We start from the raw sequence: 15525 nt of genomic DNA, 5'->3' as shown, positions 1-15525 counted from the left end.
CAGACTTTAGTTCCTGTAAATGTGCACAGTACGTTCCACTCTTTTTCCACTCTTTTAAAGAAACAGCAGCTCACTAAAATGTTAATGCGCTGCAGTAAACGGTAGAGGACGATTATTGCGGAGCCGCACAGACAGCTCAATTATATATTTGTAAAGAACATTAGAGGTTTGGATGATTGAGGCATGTCACGCTTTGTGATTGATTGCCAGAAATTGATTAACAACTGATTACCTATGCATCTCCATTAAAAATGTGATGGCCTTTTTCTTTATGGTGAATCATGACGAGTTCGCAGAAGACTGATAAAAGTGGCTCAATGGTTATGTGTGACGCACGCGTGTCAGAGCAGGACTGACACGTTTACACCAGGCAAACTAAAGATTGCATCAATTAGTGCTGCCCAGGGAATTACAGGGTTTTGATTGACATGACTATGTAATTGAAATCTGTTACTGCCTTTTGTTCCTGATTTGGCACAATTTATGCAGGATGTAACTGAAGCGTGTGTGTGTGTGTGTGCGCTCTGTGTACCTGACTGCACAGTAGTGTTCAGTACCATGATTTTACATACAAACTGCACTATACTTAAACTATGTCACTGACCGTGTGTCCCTGAAGACGACCAAGGTTCTGTTTTTCGTTTCTTTGACGCTACTTGATGTCATCTGGAATTTCTACTATGATGATGATCAGTTCTTCAGATACAGCTCCCCCCCCCCCCCCCCCCCCCCCGGGCTGTGTGTGTGTGTGATAGTGATAAACCATTCTTGGCTTCTATTATTCCACAATAAACACATAACATTGGAGCATCACAACCTTTGGGGTGTTCGCCTGTTTCAAGTCTTGTTCTGCGTATTTGCAGTGTTTACAAATTAGACCCTAGTATGACGAACAACTTCCGTACTTCTCTTGGACCAAACTGACATATATTTAAGTTGTAGTAGTGTTCGGTATCTGTAAAGTACCTCTAAATCTACCTGCTGACTGTCCTACATCCGGCTAGTACAGCTCCAAACAGCAACTGATGCTTTATTGTATCATCCGCATGTGATTTACAGTGTGTGTGTGTGTGTGTTTTTCAGGTGCGAGGGACAGCAGCAGTACCTCCCAGAGTCAGTGGGTCTACGTCAGTGATACGACTGTCCAGATGGTACCAGAATCGCGGGTACTCAACTCTCAGGCATACCTGCTCTTCTACGAGGAACTGCTGTAATCCCGCCAAGTGTAAACCCCACATGTGTTTTTATTTGTGTTGTTTGTGGCACAGCATGCACAACTCCTCTTACTGTCTGTCCAGGAGCGAAGAAGAGCGAGAGATTGTCCATGAAAGGAATGACCGTTGGTCATTGGCACACAAATTATTTGAAAAATTGGCAGAGTCACATTTGAAGGTCAGGTCATGTTCTGAACTGATATTGTCCCAGTTTTTATTTTTCCTCCAATTTTAAAAATCCTGCCATTTGAATAGAGGTGGGGGATTTTACTGACCCTGAGCTGTTCTAACTTTATTGTCTATCTCTCCCACATTCATGTGTCTGGGATAGCTGCTGCATGGAAGAGTTTGCTAGATGCCAGGAAATACTGTGAGCAGAATACCGCATGCTAAAATGGGCTCAGCACTGAAAAGTTGATGTCAAGTGCGTGCGTGTGTGTGTGTGTGTGTGTGTACTTGTGTGAATGAATGAGAGACAGGAGAATGTAGTTTGAAGGTGCTATGTGTGCTGTTTTCATATCGGTACACATATTTAATGCATACGCTCACAACTGTCTTAAATGCTCCATAAGATTGTACGATGCATCGTGATGGGAGATTGAACTGATGAAAGAAATGCTGTCTGTTACACTAAAGAGGAGACACTGGTGATTTTAAGGGATATTAATTGCTACTATTAATGACGCACTACAGTGCAGTTACTATTTGACAGTTTTGAGCATATTTTTCATTGGGATGCACCAAAAGTATTCACACTTCTCCAATCATGAAGATTATCTTGTCAAACAAATCCCTCATTGGCCACGGAGTTTACTTCCTGCAATGATGGACGACCCAGTGCAGAAATCCTGTGGGCCTTTGGTCGAGGGAACCCTTGGCGGTGCTGTCTTCAGGTTTGGCCTGCAAAACCTGTGGCGCTTTGTTCCAGCTGGATGGAAATAATTAATATTAAGAGCAATACCGTTGTTGTAAAAAAATAGCCTACGTGAGCTGGTCGATAGTAATGCAGCTTTTCCTGCATTCTTAGTTATGACAGTGATAATTCCCACTCCATCTCAACCTCGAGTTGTTTACACCAACAGGCTGGTTTGAATTGTTACACATAGCACCTTGAAGTCGTAATACAGCTGTTTTACAGATGATTATGGTCTCAGACATTGTTCTTTTTTTAAAAAATTTCTGAATCTATCAGTAAATGACATTTGCCAAAGATGAGTCTCACAGCAACAAGTCGGAGCCAAAACCTATAACACAGAGACAAACACACGTTTCCTTCATACAGTTTCTGCAGGTCATTTCTTGAGAGAGAGCGCACACAACATGTTGAGTGTTTAACAAGTCAACAAAACACCTTCATTGTAGTTCAGCTCTACTGTTGACTGTACAGTAGTCATGCACACACAGGCCCCTAAAGATGCTCAACACGGACGCAGGCCGACTTCTTCTACTATATCAGTGAGTTTTAGCAAAAAAACGTAGAAATAGAAAACATCTTTGCTGTCATGTGCATGGGGTTCATGTTATAATGAATGTATTGCCTATTCTTGAACTGTCTGTCTAATGAGCTGTTCATCTTATTGTATGAAAAATATTTGAGGTGAAAACATTTTTCGTTGCCAAAACAGTAGAAGGGAAATGGTTTGACTCGTGCATTAGACTCTAGACTCTAGAGGTTTCTAGTTTTCTTTGGAATTGCAGACATATTCAGTGCCTATGCTTCAGGTTAATTAAGGAACTGCATGTTGAGAAGGAAAACATGCGGAATCAAATGTTAAGAGGGATACATATATATGACATATTTGTGTACAGTATAACTTACTGTGAAAAAAATAATGATTGTATGTAATTTTATAAATGAGAAACTGGTGCTTCAGGCGTGCAGGGTTTTTCCTCAAGACCGGAATGTGTTTCCAGGAAAACGTTTAATTATACAATGATGAATATTTGGTATGCATTTGACTATGCCTACATTGTGTCTGAAACAAAATAAATCCGATTTCTTGACGGAATGTTCTACAGGGCTCTGTTATGGCTTCTTTCTTGTGACAGCATGAGTGGAACAGAGATGGAGGGAGCGGGCTCTGGCTCTGGAGTTGATGTCATCGTGTTTTTACTCCGAAGTGAGATGTTGCTGACAAAAGCTCTGGACTGTCACTGTGTGTCCCGTGGTGCCATATTCAAGCCGTCCTGGCTGGTGATGCGCCCTGACAGGTGCAAAGCAGCCCTGCTTCAGAACATGTCGCGAGCTGGTGAAGAGGAGGTGGGTGTGGAATCAGGAAAAGGGCAACGTCCAAAAACATTGCCCTGTGCGCCCTCTTGTTACCACACGCTGTGACATCCGAGTCATGCTGTTCAAACAGTAAAACAGGTTGTCAACGAGAAAAGAGCAAATCTTTTCTGAAATGCATTTGTCTATTTTTAAAAAGGGAAGGGGGTGGCCTTTGGCTCGGGGACATGCTGCCGAAGCGTTTGATGTGATTTAATCTCAGTTAATGAAAGACGCGCCCCCCCATTTCGAGGAAGTATAGGTTGGCGCTGGAATGCTCATCAGTGTCTACCAGCTGTGGAGGCTAAAATGCACCACTCTCACCAACACGCCATTTTCGCCATCATCCTCACCCAGCTGACACCCGCCTCACTGACCCCCGGCACCTCAGCCTTCGCTGCGTCACGGGGTGATGAGGTCTGTATTTTACCAGTGGTTGACACTGAATAAATGTTATGATTATTTATAATTTCTGTTTGCATTAAAAAGTGTTTCTATGCTGAAATTTAAGAAAACAGCTATCTGGGCGTGTGTCTGTCACAGTGACCTTGACCTTTGATACATTTTTCTAGTTCATCCTTGAAAATGACAGGGACATTATTTTTAATTATTGTTGTTTGAGGGTCAGGGCCATATTGTGTGACGCCACAAAACAAAAAAGAACCAGTCACAGGGTGATGTCATCCCCTCTGCGTGCACTGCGCTGTTGTCTTTGTTTTTCTAGATATTTAAGAATGGAATGAACTTAAAGAATTGTGTGGTGGTGATCAGAGATGTCTTGCAGGGTTAGAGATAAACCATCAACTGAGATTCATTTATCTAGTTAGACTTGCAATTAATATTATCCTGAAGCAAAATTTCAGCTCTTGTGCGTATGCGCCACAGCATTGTGGCTCCTCAGGAGCGACTGACTGGAGCAGCCTGGTCACAATAATTGCAAACACCTGCTTACAAGAGAGTAACGTCATTTATCAGTGTAACATGGATGAAAATGAAATATGATGTTGGATTATTACTTGTGCACCATCATGTCAACAGGATGTAAATACCATGGTTTTTCACTGTGAAGCAAATTTTAGCAACTTGATGGGCTACAGAGTTTAATGAGACAAATTATCAAAGGATAACTTAAAGTCAGTTGAGGAACTGATTAATAATGTTGGCGTGAACAGAAAATTCCCTCTAAACTTTAGCTGTGGCGTCCAATGGAAACACCCACACCACCCTGGGTAGGCCCACGCAGCTTTGATTTAACTGTTTGCCGTTGCGTGGCTAAAGGGATAGTTAAAGGTTAAGTTAAAAGGAGAGTTAAAGGTTAAGTTAAAGGGATAGTTAAAGGTTAAGTTAAAGGGATAGTTAAAGGGATAGTTAAAGGTTAAATTAAAGGGATAGTTAACGGTTAAGTTAAAGCGAGAGTTAAAGGGATAGTTAAAGGTTAAGTTAAAGCGAGAGTTAAAGGGATAGTTAAAGATTAAGTTCAAGGGTTCACCCAAAGAACCAGGGAGCCTGATATTTTAACTTTAATTTCCTTTTAGATGTTGACCCCTAGAACCCTTGGTGTTATCTTTTTATTTTTCCTCATTATTTCATCCTTGATCTCTTATTTTCTTGTGAGTGTCGACCAAATGTATTACGATTTTTGCAAGTACAGAGGTTTGTCGTTGAGGGGGATGAGGGCCAGTCTTCCTGGGTTCCTTGGTTCTCTGACCCAGCCTGAGTACTACGAACTTCTGCAACTGAACTTTGCGTGTTCCAACCACTGGCACGACGCCCTGTTTTCATCTTGCTCCATCCAAGCCAAACCCTCTTCATACATGCTTGTTGACTGGACACCCTTCAAACTCATAGCTGCCTTATCATGCTGTTATTACAACAAGTGTGACATCGCCACTAAAAGAATAAAAATAAACACATCATTTCATTCTTGGAGCTTCACATTGTGTTCATAATGAAATGTAAGATTTATTAAACACATTTATTTAATTTTTGTATCAATGTGTGAGTGTGTTTGTGTTTTTAAAACAATTATAATGAAAAAGCTGGTAGAATTTCTTTTTTGTGACATCTGTGGAAGTCCATTCTTGCAATGTGCATAAAATAAAAAGGTTAAAAATCGGCACTGATGAGGAAAGAAATCCATGGTAAATCAAAATGAGTTGCAAAGTCATACTTTTGAGATAAAAAAGTTATAATAATAGGGTGACAAACTCAAACTTTTGACATAAAAGTAATAATTGTGAGATAAAGTTTTAATTATCAGATATAAAGTAATAATTATGAGGTATATATTCAAAATTATGAGATTAAAGATGGAAATTGTAAGTAACACAGTCATAAACGTGAGATTTAAAAGGGGAAATTATGACACGTAGTAACCAAAGATACAGTGTGCACGCCCTCACCTCACCTCCCCACATCATAGTTTTGACTTTTACATCATAATCATGACTTCTTATCCTTTAATCATGACTTTTAATTGGATAATTTTGACTTTTGATCTTATAATTAGGACTTTTATATGATAGTTGTTACTCTATTTCAGAAGTATGGCTTTTTATCTTATAATAATAATAATAATAATAATAATAATAATAATAATAATAATAATAATAATGACTTTTTTAAACTCAAGGCTGATTTTTCATCTTTTTATTGACATTTTTTTCCATCTGGAGTAAACAGGCTTCCATGGAGCGACATGAGGGAACTGCGGATGCATGAATTTGAAGCTTTAGAAACTAAAGACCCGATTCAAAGTTTGTCCTGAATAACAAAGGACGGAATCAGTCCGTCTCTTCCAGACCGGACCGGTTTCGACCCTGTTCCTGTATACACTGCCATTAACGGCTGATAATTTGCTCGCTCATTCTGGCCTTTTGAAAGGAAGTGTTACGACTCCAGACAGAAAACTTGACCAAAACCTGAAAAGCCTTTATTGTTGAATTCTCCACAGGAACTGAAGTGAGCGGCGGAGAGGATCGGTTGGATCACACTTCCTCACAACTGCTCACTAGTGCAGTGCAGCCATTTTGGGACAGCAACGCTGGAGAGAAACGGTGAAAGGTGGGCTCTTGTTTCTCCAAGCACAGTGCCGACACATGCTTCTTTCACTCTGCCATTGCAGCACTTTAAAAACTCTTCCCATGTCTAAGATAGTGCTAAACAGAAAGGCGTATTAATCCCCACCCCGTGAGGACGTTTGTGCCACACATCGTTAGCCTTCAGTCTTAGCTCAGCTATTGCTAGCAGCCGTTAGCTTGCGCGAGCTACCCGAGCTCGTAAAAATTCGCGACCACCATCGAGTGTAGAGGTTTGGGCTTCGCCGCCTGATACGCCACGGTTTATTTCTGTCATAACGATAAAGTTTGATGTAGTTATTAATGTGAGTCAGTAAATTTCAGCCAGCCGGTCGATGAACGGTAAGATTAGCTCAATGCTAATGCTTGCCATCCTTTTTTGTTTGGTCATTTCTCTTGGACCTCAGCAGCTCATGTCATGCCAAGAAAAGCATGAATGGAACGTAAACATAGCTGTCTTGAATTTCTCAGGTTTGTGTACAGACGAGAGCGATGTGGGACCAGGGTGGGCAGCCCTGGCCGCAGTGGCCTCTGAGCCAGCAGCAGTGGATGCAGTCTTTCCAGCACCAGCAAGATCCAGGTCAGTGTGCAATGCACTTGCACAGCATTTATCTTGTAAATATATGTGGATGAGGTTACCCCTTTTTTTAAATTTATTTCTATTTTTTTCTACAGCTACCCCTGCTCAGAGAGCCATTATGAGTTGAAGAGACCTGTATTAAATGCTGCAATGGATTTGTTTTCTGTCTTTGTACAGGTCAAGTGGACTGGGCTGCCCTGGCGCAGGCATGGATAGCTCAGAAGGAGTCAACAGGAGCTGAGCAGCCAAGCATCCAGCCCAATGGCCAGGAAATCCCAGGTCTTGAAACCATTGGCCAGAGCAACCATGGTACCTTCCAGGGTGACCCAGCATTTGGCAGAATGTGGCAGCCAGGTACACAGATGCCTCCTCTAACCACAACAAGTTTGTACCTGTTTCTCTTTTGCCATATTCTTTGTATATACACACTATTTCCCTTCTGTCTTTGTTTTGGTTCTGTGTTCAGTATTCACCTTTGCAAACAAAATAATAAACTAGACATGGTTAGTTACTCTTACCTGTCAGGCATATCCACTGAATGCCGTGTGGCCATGCAGGCACCCCTTATTTCACCACCTTGCTAAACAGTGAAATGAACCAATTTCAGAGCACAAAAAGTAAATAATATTGCATGAAGTATTTAAGATTTTGCAAAAACTGTTAACCCGGTATGGCTGTCATATGGAGGACGACAGTCCTAGTTTTAATTTGAATTTTAGTATTCGTGAAGTTGTTGCCAACAGGTCAGATGTCTCTTGGTGATGAGCTCCTGAATGACTCCTGGGGGGAGAAGGAGGCTTCTCTCTGTCAATCTGTCTTTCACATCCGTTTCAGTTTGTCATAGTTCTTATTTTAAACTGAGACTTATTATGGTCTTAAAACCCTATTTTCAATTAATGTCAGTAAACATTTTTCCACTGCTTTTGCTGATGAAGTGAGAACCACTTTATCAAATGCGTAAAAGAATGAATAGCATGATCAATTTCTTGAACATTCCTCTTGGGAGACCTCAATTTGAACATATTGCTCTTTCTTTTCTTTATTGATTATTTTCCATGAACAGAATGGGGAATGCATGGCCAGCCCCCTCCTCCCCCACCCCCTGACCAGGCCTGGATCCCTCCTGGGTCAGCACCGATGGATGTGGTGAACCCCAGCGAAGACAGCAACAGCCAGGACAGCGTGGAGTTCAACTCTGACACCCACCGCGGGGTTTACCCCCAGAACAGCCATGGGTATGGGGCACAGCCCGACAGCTACGCCATGGCCCCCATGGCCATGAACCAGTTTGATTATCAGGTATGCAGATGCTACAGTAGAAACTGTTGAAGAGTTTGGGTTTAGTGTGACAACCATAACACAAGAAGGAGCAATCCATAGAAACTGTGCCAACTGGGTTCCAGCATCTAGATGTGTCAGTCAGTGCCTACTTGGTGCCGTTTGGAGAAAAGTGTTGCCTTGTTGAGGATCCAGCATGGTTTGGTATTATTTTACTAGCTGATTTTTTTTCCCTTTGTTTGTTTTTGTAAATTTTTTCCTTTTTTTTAAACATATCACTTTCTAGCCTGGATAGTCGTGATAGTCGTGAGAGTATTGCGGTACAGGAGAACACCGAGCCCTTTGTGGCAGAAATGGAGGATCTGTTATTACTGTCGTCTAACTTTTATGTTGTGTTGTCTCTTCACAGCATGGAGCTGCTTCATCATTTGCCCCCACACCAACAGGCTTCCATTCCCCATACTGGCAGGGCCCCCCTCAGAACAGACGAGATGCCAGACCACCCGGTTTTAGGGATCGGCCACGATCTCCTATCCCACTTCCTGTCAAACAGGAGGCCCCAGCACCACTGGGTAAGCCTTGTGTCACTTAATAGTCTGTTTTGATAGTCAAGATTACTGGGTAGCAGACTACCTGAGGGGCTTCAGTGCATTGTACAGACTATAACAGAATTTATCTCATGTATTTAACACAACCTGTGAGGATGCAGAAGCGTTCAGTGCACGGTAGAGGTGGGTTAAAAATGTCTATATACCGATAATTGATCGATATACATTTGTAGGAAAGATTATCGATGCATAAATCAGTATCAATCTTTTAAAATGCATTAGATTTTCCCTGTTTATTTTTTTGTTTTTGTTTGCCCCTTTAGTCTGGTGTGATTTAGTGCGTAGTACAACGTTATTGCAGTCAGATTATCAGATCTCACGAGATCCAGGCCATGTGCCTCCGATCAGAGAACAACAAGATGGCGGAAGCGCAACTTTAATCTCCGGCAAATTTAAGTGCCGATGTCTGGCAGCACTTCGGCTTTAAGAAGCGAGAAAACTGTGCCCAACTCGACAAAAATAATGCTGTGCGCAAAATGTGCAAAGTAGAGGTTAAGTACAACGGAAACACAACTAATCTCTGGAGCCATTTGACGAGGCATCACCCAGAGTACACTCAGCAACCAGGAAACTACAAGTCACTGCAACAACCCTCGCTGGAGAAAGAATTTGGGATGAAGTTTCCATCCATGCCTCCATGTGCAGAGAGCATCACTTTGGCTCTGGCAATTTTTATCTGCAAGGACCTCAGACCATCCTGTGTGGCTGAAAATGTTGGCTTCAGACACCTCGTCCAGACACTGGAACCACGCCATGTGCTACTGACACGGAAACAACTGAGTCAAGTCACAATCTCAAAGATGTACAGAGATGTTAAAAACAACGTTGCAACTGCAATGAAATCGGCAGAGAGAGTTGCCATCACTTGCGACAGCTGGACAAGCAGAGCTACGATTCCTACTTGACCATCACCTCTCAGTACACTGACAGTCACTGGTCCCTCATGTCCCACGTTTTACAAACGCGGGTGATTGAAGCTCGCCACACCGCGAGTCATCCTGCTGAGCTGCTGACAGTTTGTGGAGGTCTAAGTTGCCCTTCTGTTTTGAGTGATGGTCATATATTTAAATAAAAAGTGCATAATGTTGTATAACTATTGTTTAATGGTCAGTTCTCAATGTAAATATTAATATTTAATTATGCAGCAGGTTAGAGGGTTACTTTTACAATTGAATTTTCAGCATTAGTCCTTTGAGAATCTCTTCCATTACCAAAGCAAAATTGGTATTGTAATTAAAATATTGTATCGTATGTTGTATCGAATCATATCGGAAATTGTATCGACTTGGGACCTAGTGTATCGAAATCGTATCGTATCGGGAGGTCAGTGGTGATACCCAGCTCTAGTGCACGGGGACCGACTCCTGTGATTCCATGTCCTTGTTGGCTTACTAAATTGGCCCCAGATTGTAAATTATATCTTATAAATTGTTTGTGTTTTATGGACTTAGTTATGTAGATGGATTTCATGTTTAAAGGAACAAACCTATTGATCATGCATGAGCAAACAATGATTCCACAGTGTCTCAAATATTTTATGGAGCATGAATTTATACCAGTTTTGTAAAGAAAAAGCAGCAGGTCATCATACAAACTATTGGACCTTTTTCCTAGAAGGGACAAGAAGTAATCATTGTAAGAGCGTGTTAGTATGCGGAAAATTAATTTTGACCTTGAATTGACCTCCAGATGCTGTGAAGAGGCGCACACTCCCTGCATGGATCCGAGAGGGCCTTGAAAAGATGGACAGAGAGAAGCAGAAGAAGCTGGAGCGAGAGCGGTTGGAGAAGGAGCGTGCAGAGATGGCAAAGGATGATGGCAAAGATCACGAGGCAGACAGCGGAGGTGATGGGCCCCGTGTGCCCCGCAAGAGTAAATTTGTAAGCAACATGTTTCTTACCTTGAGTGCATAGTGCCCTCTTTTGGAAAAGAAATGTGCTGTCGCTCGTTGGAAATCCAAAATTACGAGCTGTTCTCTCTGGTATATTTATCAAACTAGGGTTGATTGAAACTCTGCTTCTGCCTTTATCAGGACAGTGATGATGAGGGGAATGAGGACAATGATGAAGAAGAAAAGGCTCCTTTGAAAAAGGAATTTTCTGTGCGAAGCCCGTCGCCTCCTGCAGAGGACAGTGAACCTGAATTGACTGAGGAGGAAAAGGAATTCCAGCTGGTCTGTTTAACAACTCCGATAATCTTTTCGTCATGCTGGATATTGCAGTTCCAGTGACTTATGTTTGTATCAGATTAATTGCAAATATTTCCAACGGGTGTTTCACCTGTATTTAGATGATTACCACAAAAACGCTCCTGACTGAGATACTTCTGGAGGTCACGAATGAAGAGATCCTACATGTGGCCAAGGAATCTCACCGCAAAGCAACTCGAGGTCTGCTCTTCTCTTTTCCAGTTTTTTGCATCATGAATGCTTGTCACACGCACATAGTTAAAGTCTGAAGAGAATCTATCGTGCATAATTATCTCATTTTTACTCAGTTATGCCCAGTAAAGTTGGGTGATTGAGCAGCAAACATGTCGATGTCAACCATTCTCTGCTAATGCATCAGAGAGGGAGCAGTATTTAAAGACCTGTTCCCTGGTACATGGTACTGAAGGTCCGACTAAAGTCAGTATTGACTCTTCCGTGGACCCTCCTATAGACACGAGACGCTCTGCATTGACGTGACTGTGCATTAGTACAGATTGGTTCTTTCCCTCCTGTCCGACTGTTTGACTTTGGATTGTATGACAGAAGATTGTTTGTTAACCTTCTCTCTTTTCTCCATTTTTCTTTTGCTTTTTTTTTCTCCTGTTACCAATGGCAGCTCGTGTGAATAGTGCTTTATCTGTGACCCCCCCCTTCTCTAGCGACTCTTGCCTTTGAGAAAATGGCAGTATGTGTTTTAACATGTTGTTCCTGTTGTTGATGTGAATCAAAGCTCCTGCAAAACAGCTGGCACAGTCAAGTGCACTGGCTTCTCTGACTGGTCTCAGTGAGTATCCATTTTTCTGTAACGGGTGGGTGGGCGGGTGGGGTGGTGTCAGGAGTGTGGGGAAAAGCTGCAAGCACAAGACGTACCCAAATATTCAACCCTAGTTTTTAAGATTTTAGACTCGATTGGTATACAACTGGAAATGGTGACAGATTTGGGTTTAATTTGCTCTGTGATTTAAAAAAAGAAAAGAAAAGGGGAAAAAAAGCATGCTCTTTAACACAAAGTGTAGCAATTTTTTAAGGAGCCATGTATTTAATTTTCTTTAAGGGATTTTTGGTTTAAAATACAAAGCTATACAGCATTAAGTGCCTTTCTTTGCGACCTTGGGTTGAGATTGAAGGTTCCCTAAGTGGAACCTGTCAATAGATCTGGGTCTCTTCCCAACACTCAACAACATGGGGGTTCTGTTGTGGCAGGCGGGCTGGGGGACTATGGTTCAGATGAGAGTGAGGATGAGGACGATCGCAGCGTTCGAGGGTCCGAATCCTCCGACACAGATGAGGAGGAGTTGCGCCACCGCATCCGGGAGAAGCAGGACGCCTTCCGCCGCAAAGAGCGGGAGATGCAGCAGCTACAAGAAAAACAAGCACAAGAGGCTCTGCTTGCACAAGGTCAGATGTCCAAGTTCATTTCTTTGTCTTGTAAATGTACAATGTGTTGATCCCAGCATCTCTTCGAGTCACTTGTTACATATGCATGTATGCTCTCACACTACCTGGCTGCCCAACACGACCCCTCCACTCCTCGGCTACTGATCACATGTACGTCATCACTGAGCTGTACTCCTAAACTAGAGCCTGACATTTGGTCAAGGATCCTGTGGGTCAGGATTTATTTCATTAAGTCACTGAAGAGGGAAGGAATCGGAGTGAAAACCCGTGTCCCATGTCAGGCTTCACTGTACACTCTGTAACACACTGGACCAAAAGGTGGCACACTTTTACCCTGAGCTGCAGGTCCCACTTGATTGAATGCGCGGCAACTGAGCGAAGCCATGCAGCACACGTATTCCCATGCATTCAACAGTGCATACTGTCGCGTCATATCTGGAGAATTGTTCCTGCTCCATCTTTCACTTGCTCAGCCACTGTGTTTACAGCCAGAACACAAGGCCACTGTCCATACTCAGTGCAACTGTACTGTGCTGAAGGTTGCATCATCCAACCGTACTGGTGCCAAGACTATGTTTCATGCCTGGGTGTAGAACCGTGTGCTCACACTGGTCAATGGAACCAGAATTTGGGAACAGATGTGCTTGGACATGGTGCAGATCACCAAGCGTGACCACGCCTTAAGTCAAATGTGCAAGTGTGTAGAGGAAATACATTTTTTTGAGTGGTCAAAATTAAATCTGTTTTAAATCATTAAAAGTGAAGTCAAGAAAATTGTTAAAACTCCAAAGTTAATGCTGATCTGAGTGAATTATGGAGATTATGGCTACAATTGGTGTTAAAGTTGGGTGAGTTTGTAGTCTCGAGTTTCCTATTGACTTCTAAACTAAGGCTTCTTTGTTTCTTTCCACAGAAGAGATGGTGAAGGAGAGATTGAACAGAGAGAGGGGGGAATATGATGAGAGCCAGTCAGAGAATTTTCACAAAGAGGACGTAAAAGACAGGGAGGCAGAGCCCTTGGTAGAAAGGCGTAGGTCCCGTAGTGAAGTTGAGGGTAGTGAGGGCAGGCACTCGGGCAGGGCCAAGGAGCGGTCAGGCCGAGGTGGCAGCGATTCCCCAGCCAATGGTCACAGCAGCAGCTCCCGTTCCACCTCCAGCCATAGTAGCAGCCCTTCCTCCTCATCCTCTTCTTCCACAGCATCTTCTCGCAGTTCCTCTCGATCCTCTTCTCCACGGAGGAAGAGGAGGCGTAGCCGCTCCTCGTCTCACAAGGCTCGGCGGCGTAGCCGCAGCCACAGCTCCCACAGACGTCGCAGCGAGAAGGTCAGGGACAGGAAGAGGAGTAGCGCAGAGCGAACAGGCCACCACAGGAAAGACCGCAGTGATTCTCGAGAGCGAAGGAACCGCAGAAGTAGGTCCAGATCCAGAGAGCGAGACAGGGGAAGAGCCCGGGCCAGAGAAAGCCGCAGTCGCAGCAGAGACCGAGATCGGGAGAGGGAGAAAGACAGGGATAAGGAGAGGAAAAGAAGCAGGGAGCGCAGGGACAGCAGTCATAGCCGCAGTAGCAAACACAAACAGAAGGCCTCCAGCAAAGAGAGGGAGGGGAAGAGAGAGAGGAGCCGCAGCCATGATAGAGACAAGAAAAAGAAGGATAAAGATAGGGAGAAAGAATCTGATAAAAAGAAGGACAAGGCAAAGGCGAAAGAAAAGGAGAAGGAAAAAGGCAGCTCTAATGTTACTGAGGAGAATGGCAAATCGAAGAAAAGGAAGGAGAGTGACTCCTACACTGACTCCCACAGTGACAGGCACTCCCGGCAGGAGAGCAAAGCCAGCAAAAAGGGCTCCGCCAAGGCTAGCAAGAGACGCTCAGACTCTGATTCAAGCAGATCCCCTACGCCTGAAGTTAGCAAGGAAAAAAAATCAAAAAAATCCAAACGTAGTCGCTCAAGGTCGACGGAAAAATCTCACAAGTCTGGTAAGAAGGCAAGCCGCAAACACAAGTCTAAGTCGCGATCAAGGTAGTATTCGTTTATTTCCTCTTCACTTTCTTTTATATGTTCTCATTGTTTGTCTCATTGTGACTTTAACATGTAAAGGAATTTATAAATGTTGGCTTACTCTTCTCTTTGAAAGGAATCCACAACTGTGTAGCTGTAAAATCTGATGCAAAACTGTTTCAGTCAGGGTTTTATCCACCAAATACCATTTCTGCTCTGTGAATGAGTCATAAAGTTGAGCCCATGTTGCCTTTGCACAGGACTCGGTCCTGTTAAGTGCCTTGTTAAAATATGAATCTGGCATTTCCTGTCAGGATTTGACTCATGTAAGATTTTCTGTCCCTGCGCTATGTTCTGCGTGTTCCATTTGCTTCTCCACTTTGCTGAACAGTAGTTCTTTTTGTGGATAATACAGTATGTTTAGTACTCTTGAGGGCATGTGTGGTGGGCAGGGGGTGGATTTGTGCATGCTCTTACTCTCTGGTGTGCATGGTTGCGTGTGATTGGTGCAGCATTAATTTGGTGTCCATGCCTCTCTTTCAGGTCAGCGTCCCCCTCCCGTCGTAGCAGACGCTGAGGAGCACAGTTAACTCCCTTACCTGTGCACTTTACCATTTTAAATTCCATGAGTTGAACAGGCTTGTCTCATTATAGAGGCAGTTGTGTAGGTGAATCCCCTTCATACATCTTTCATCTTTGTAAATATGTTGACATTTTTAAGTGTGACTGAAGAACAAGACATTTTGAATGGTAGGAATTCTCACATGTATCGATATGCAAAGCTTAAAATGATTTGGTGGACACAAAATTGAACTAGTATAATTTTAAATCTTAACAGGATGTCTTTTTTTCAAACAATGTAAGATGTCCAATAAAAGTGTTTGTCCTGGTATGGCCT

At 43.0% G+C, this 15525-nt stretch overlaps 2 protein-coding genes across 6 annotated transcripts in view; both read left to right on the top strand.

Annotated features, from left to right (window-relative positions):
* usp45 (ubiquitin specific peptidase 45) overlaps nucleotides 1-3218 on the top strand; it is a 32632-nt gene extending 29414 nt beyond the window's left edge. For both annotated transcript variants that reach the window (XM_086219207.1, XM_086219206.1), the window contains exon 18: nucleotides 1084-3218. In XM_086219207.1, the coding sequence (XP_086075333.1) occupies nucleotides 1084-1214 (131 nt within the window). In that variant the 3' untranslated portion in view covers nucleotides 1215-3218. The remainder of the gene's footprint in view (nucleotides 1-1083) is intronic.
* A 2997-nt stretch (nucleotides 3219-6215) lies between these two features.
* On the top strand, nucleotides 6216-15517 carry pnisr (PNN-interacting serine/arginine-rich protein). 4 transcript variants are annotated; one of them, XM_086219205.1, is made up of 12 exons: nucleotides 6216-6543; nucleotides 7029-7137; nucleotides 7315-7521; nucleotides 8201-8436; nucleotides 8825-8987; nucleotides 10713-10903; nucleotides 11056-11196; nucleotides 11313-11412; nucleotides 11963-12016; nucleotides 12436-12630; nucleotides 13544-14605; nucleotides 15171-15517. In XM_086219205.1, the coding sequence occupies exons 2-12, from the start codon at nucleotides 7050-7052 to the stop codon at nucleotides 15215-15217; spliced, it is 2484 nt and encodes an 827-aa protein (XP_086075331.1). In that variant the 5' UTR covers nucleotides 6216-6543; nucleotides 7029-7049; the 3' UTR covers nucleotides 15218-15517. The 4 variants fall into 4 exon arrangements, with proteins under 4 accessions (XP_086075331.1, XP_086075328.1, XP_086075330.1 ...); XM_086219202.1 differs by having other exon boundaries at nucleotides 6224-6543; nucleotides 13544-14648; XM_086219204.1 differs by having other exon boundaries at nucleotides 6228-6543; nucleotides 7315-7491; nucleotides 13544-14648.
* The last annotated feature ends 8 nt before the right edge of the window (nucleotides 15518-15525 follow it).

Source organism: Aulostomus chinensis, chromosome 11 (assembly GCF_037954235.1).
Source record: "Aulostomus chinensis isolate RoL2024-O1b breed Wild chromosome 11, RoL_Achi_v1.0, whole genome shotgun sequence".
NCBI classification, from domain to species: Eukaryota; Metazoa; Chordata; class Actinopteri; order Syngnathiformes; family Aulostomidae; genus Aulostomus; species Aulostomus chinensis.
This window is presented reverse-complemented; position numbering and strand designations above follow the sequence as displayed.

What these genes read in the sequence shown, in the direction of transcription:
- pnisr (XM_086219202.1), top strand. Translation starts at nt 7,050, where the DNA reads ATGTGGGACCAGGGTGGGCAGCCCTGGCCGCAGTGGCCTCTGAGCCAG. An exon ending in GCCTCCTCTAACCACAACAA is followed by an intron (nt 7,522 to 8,200) that starts GTTTGTACCTGT and finishes TTCCATGAACAG; the next exon opens with AATGGGGAATGCATGGCCAG. An exon ending in TGCCCCGCAAGAGTAAATTT is followed by an intron (nt 10,904 to 11,055) that starts GTAAGCAACATG and finishes TGCCTTTATCAG; the next exon opens with GACAGTGATGATGAGGGGAA.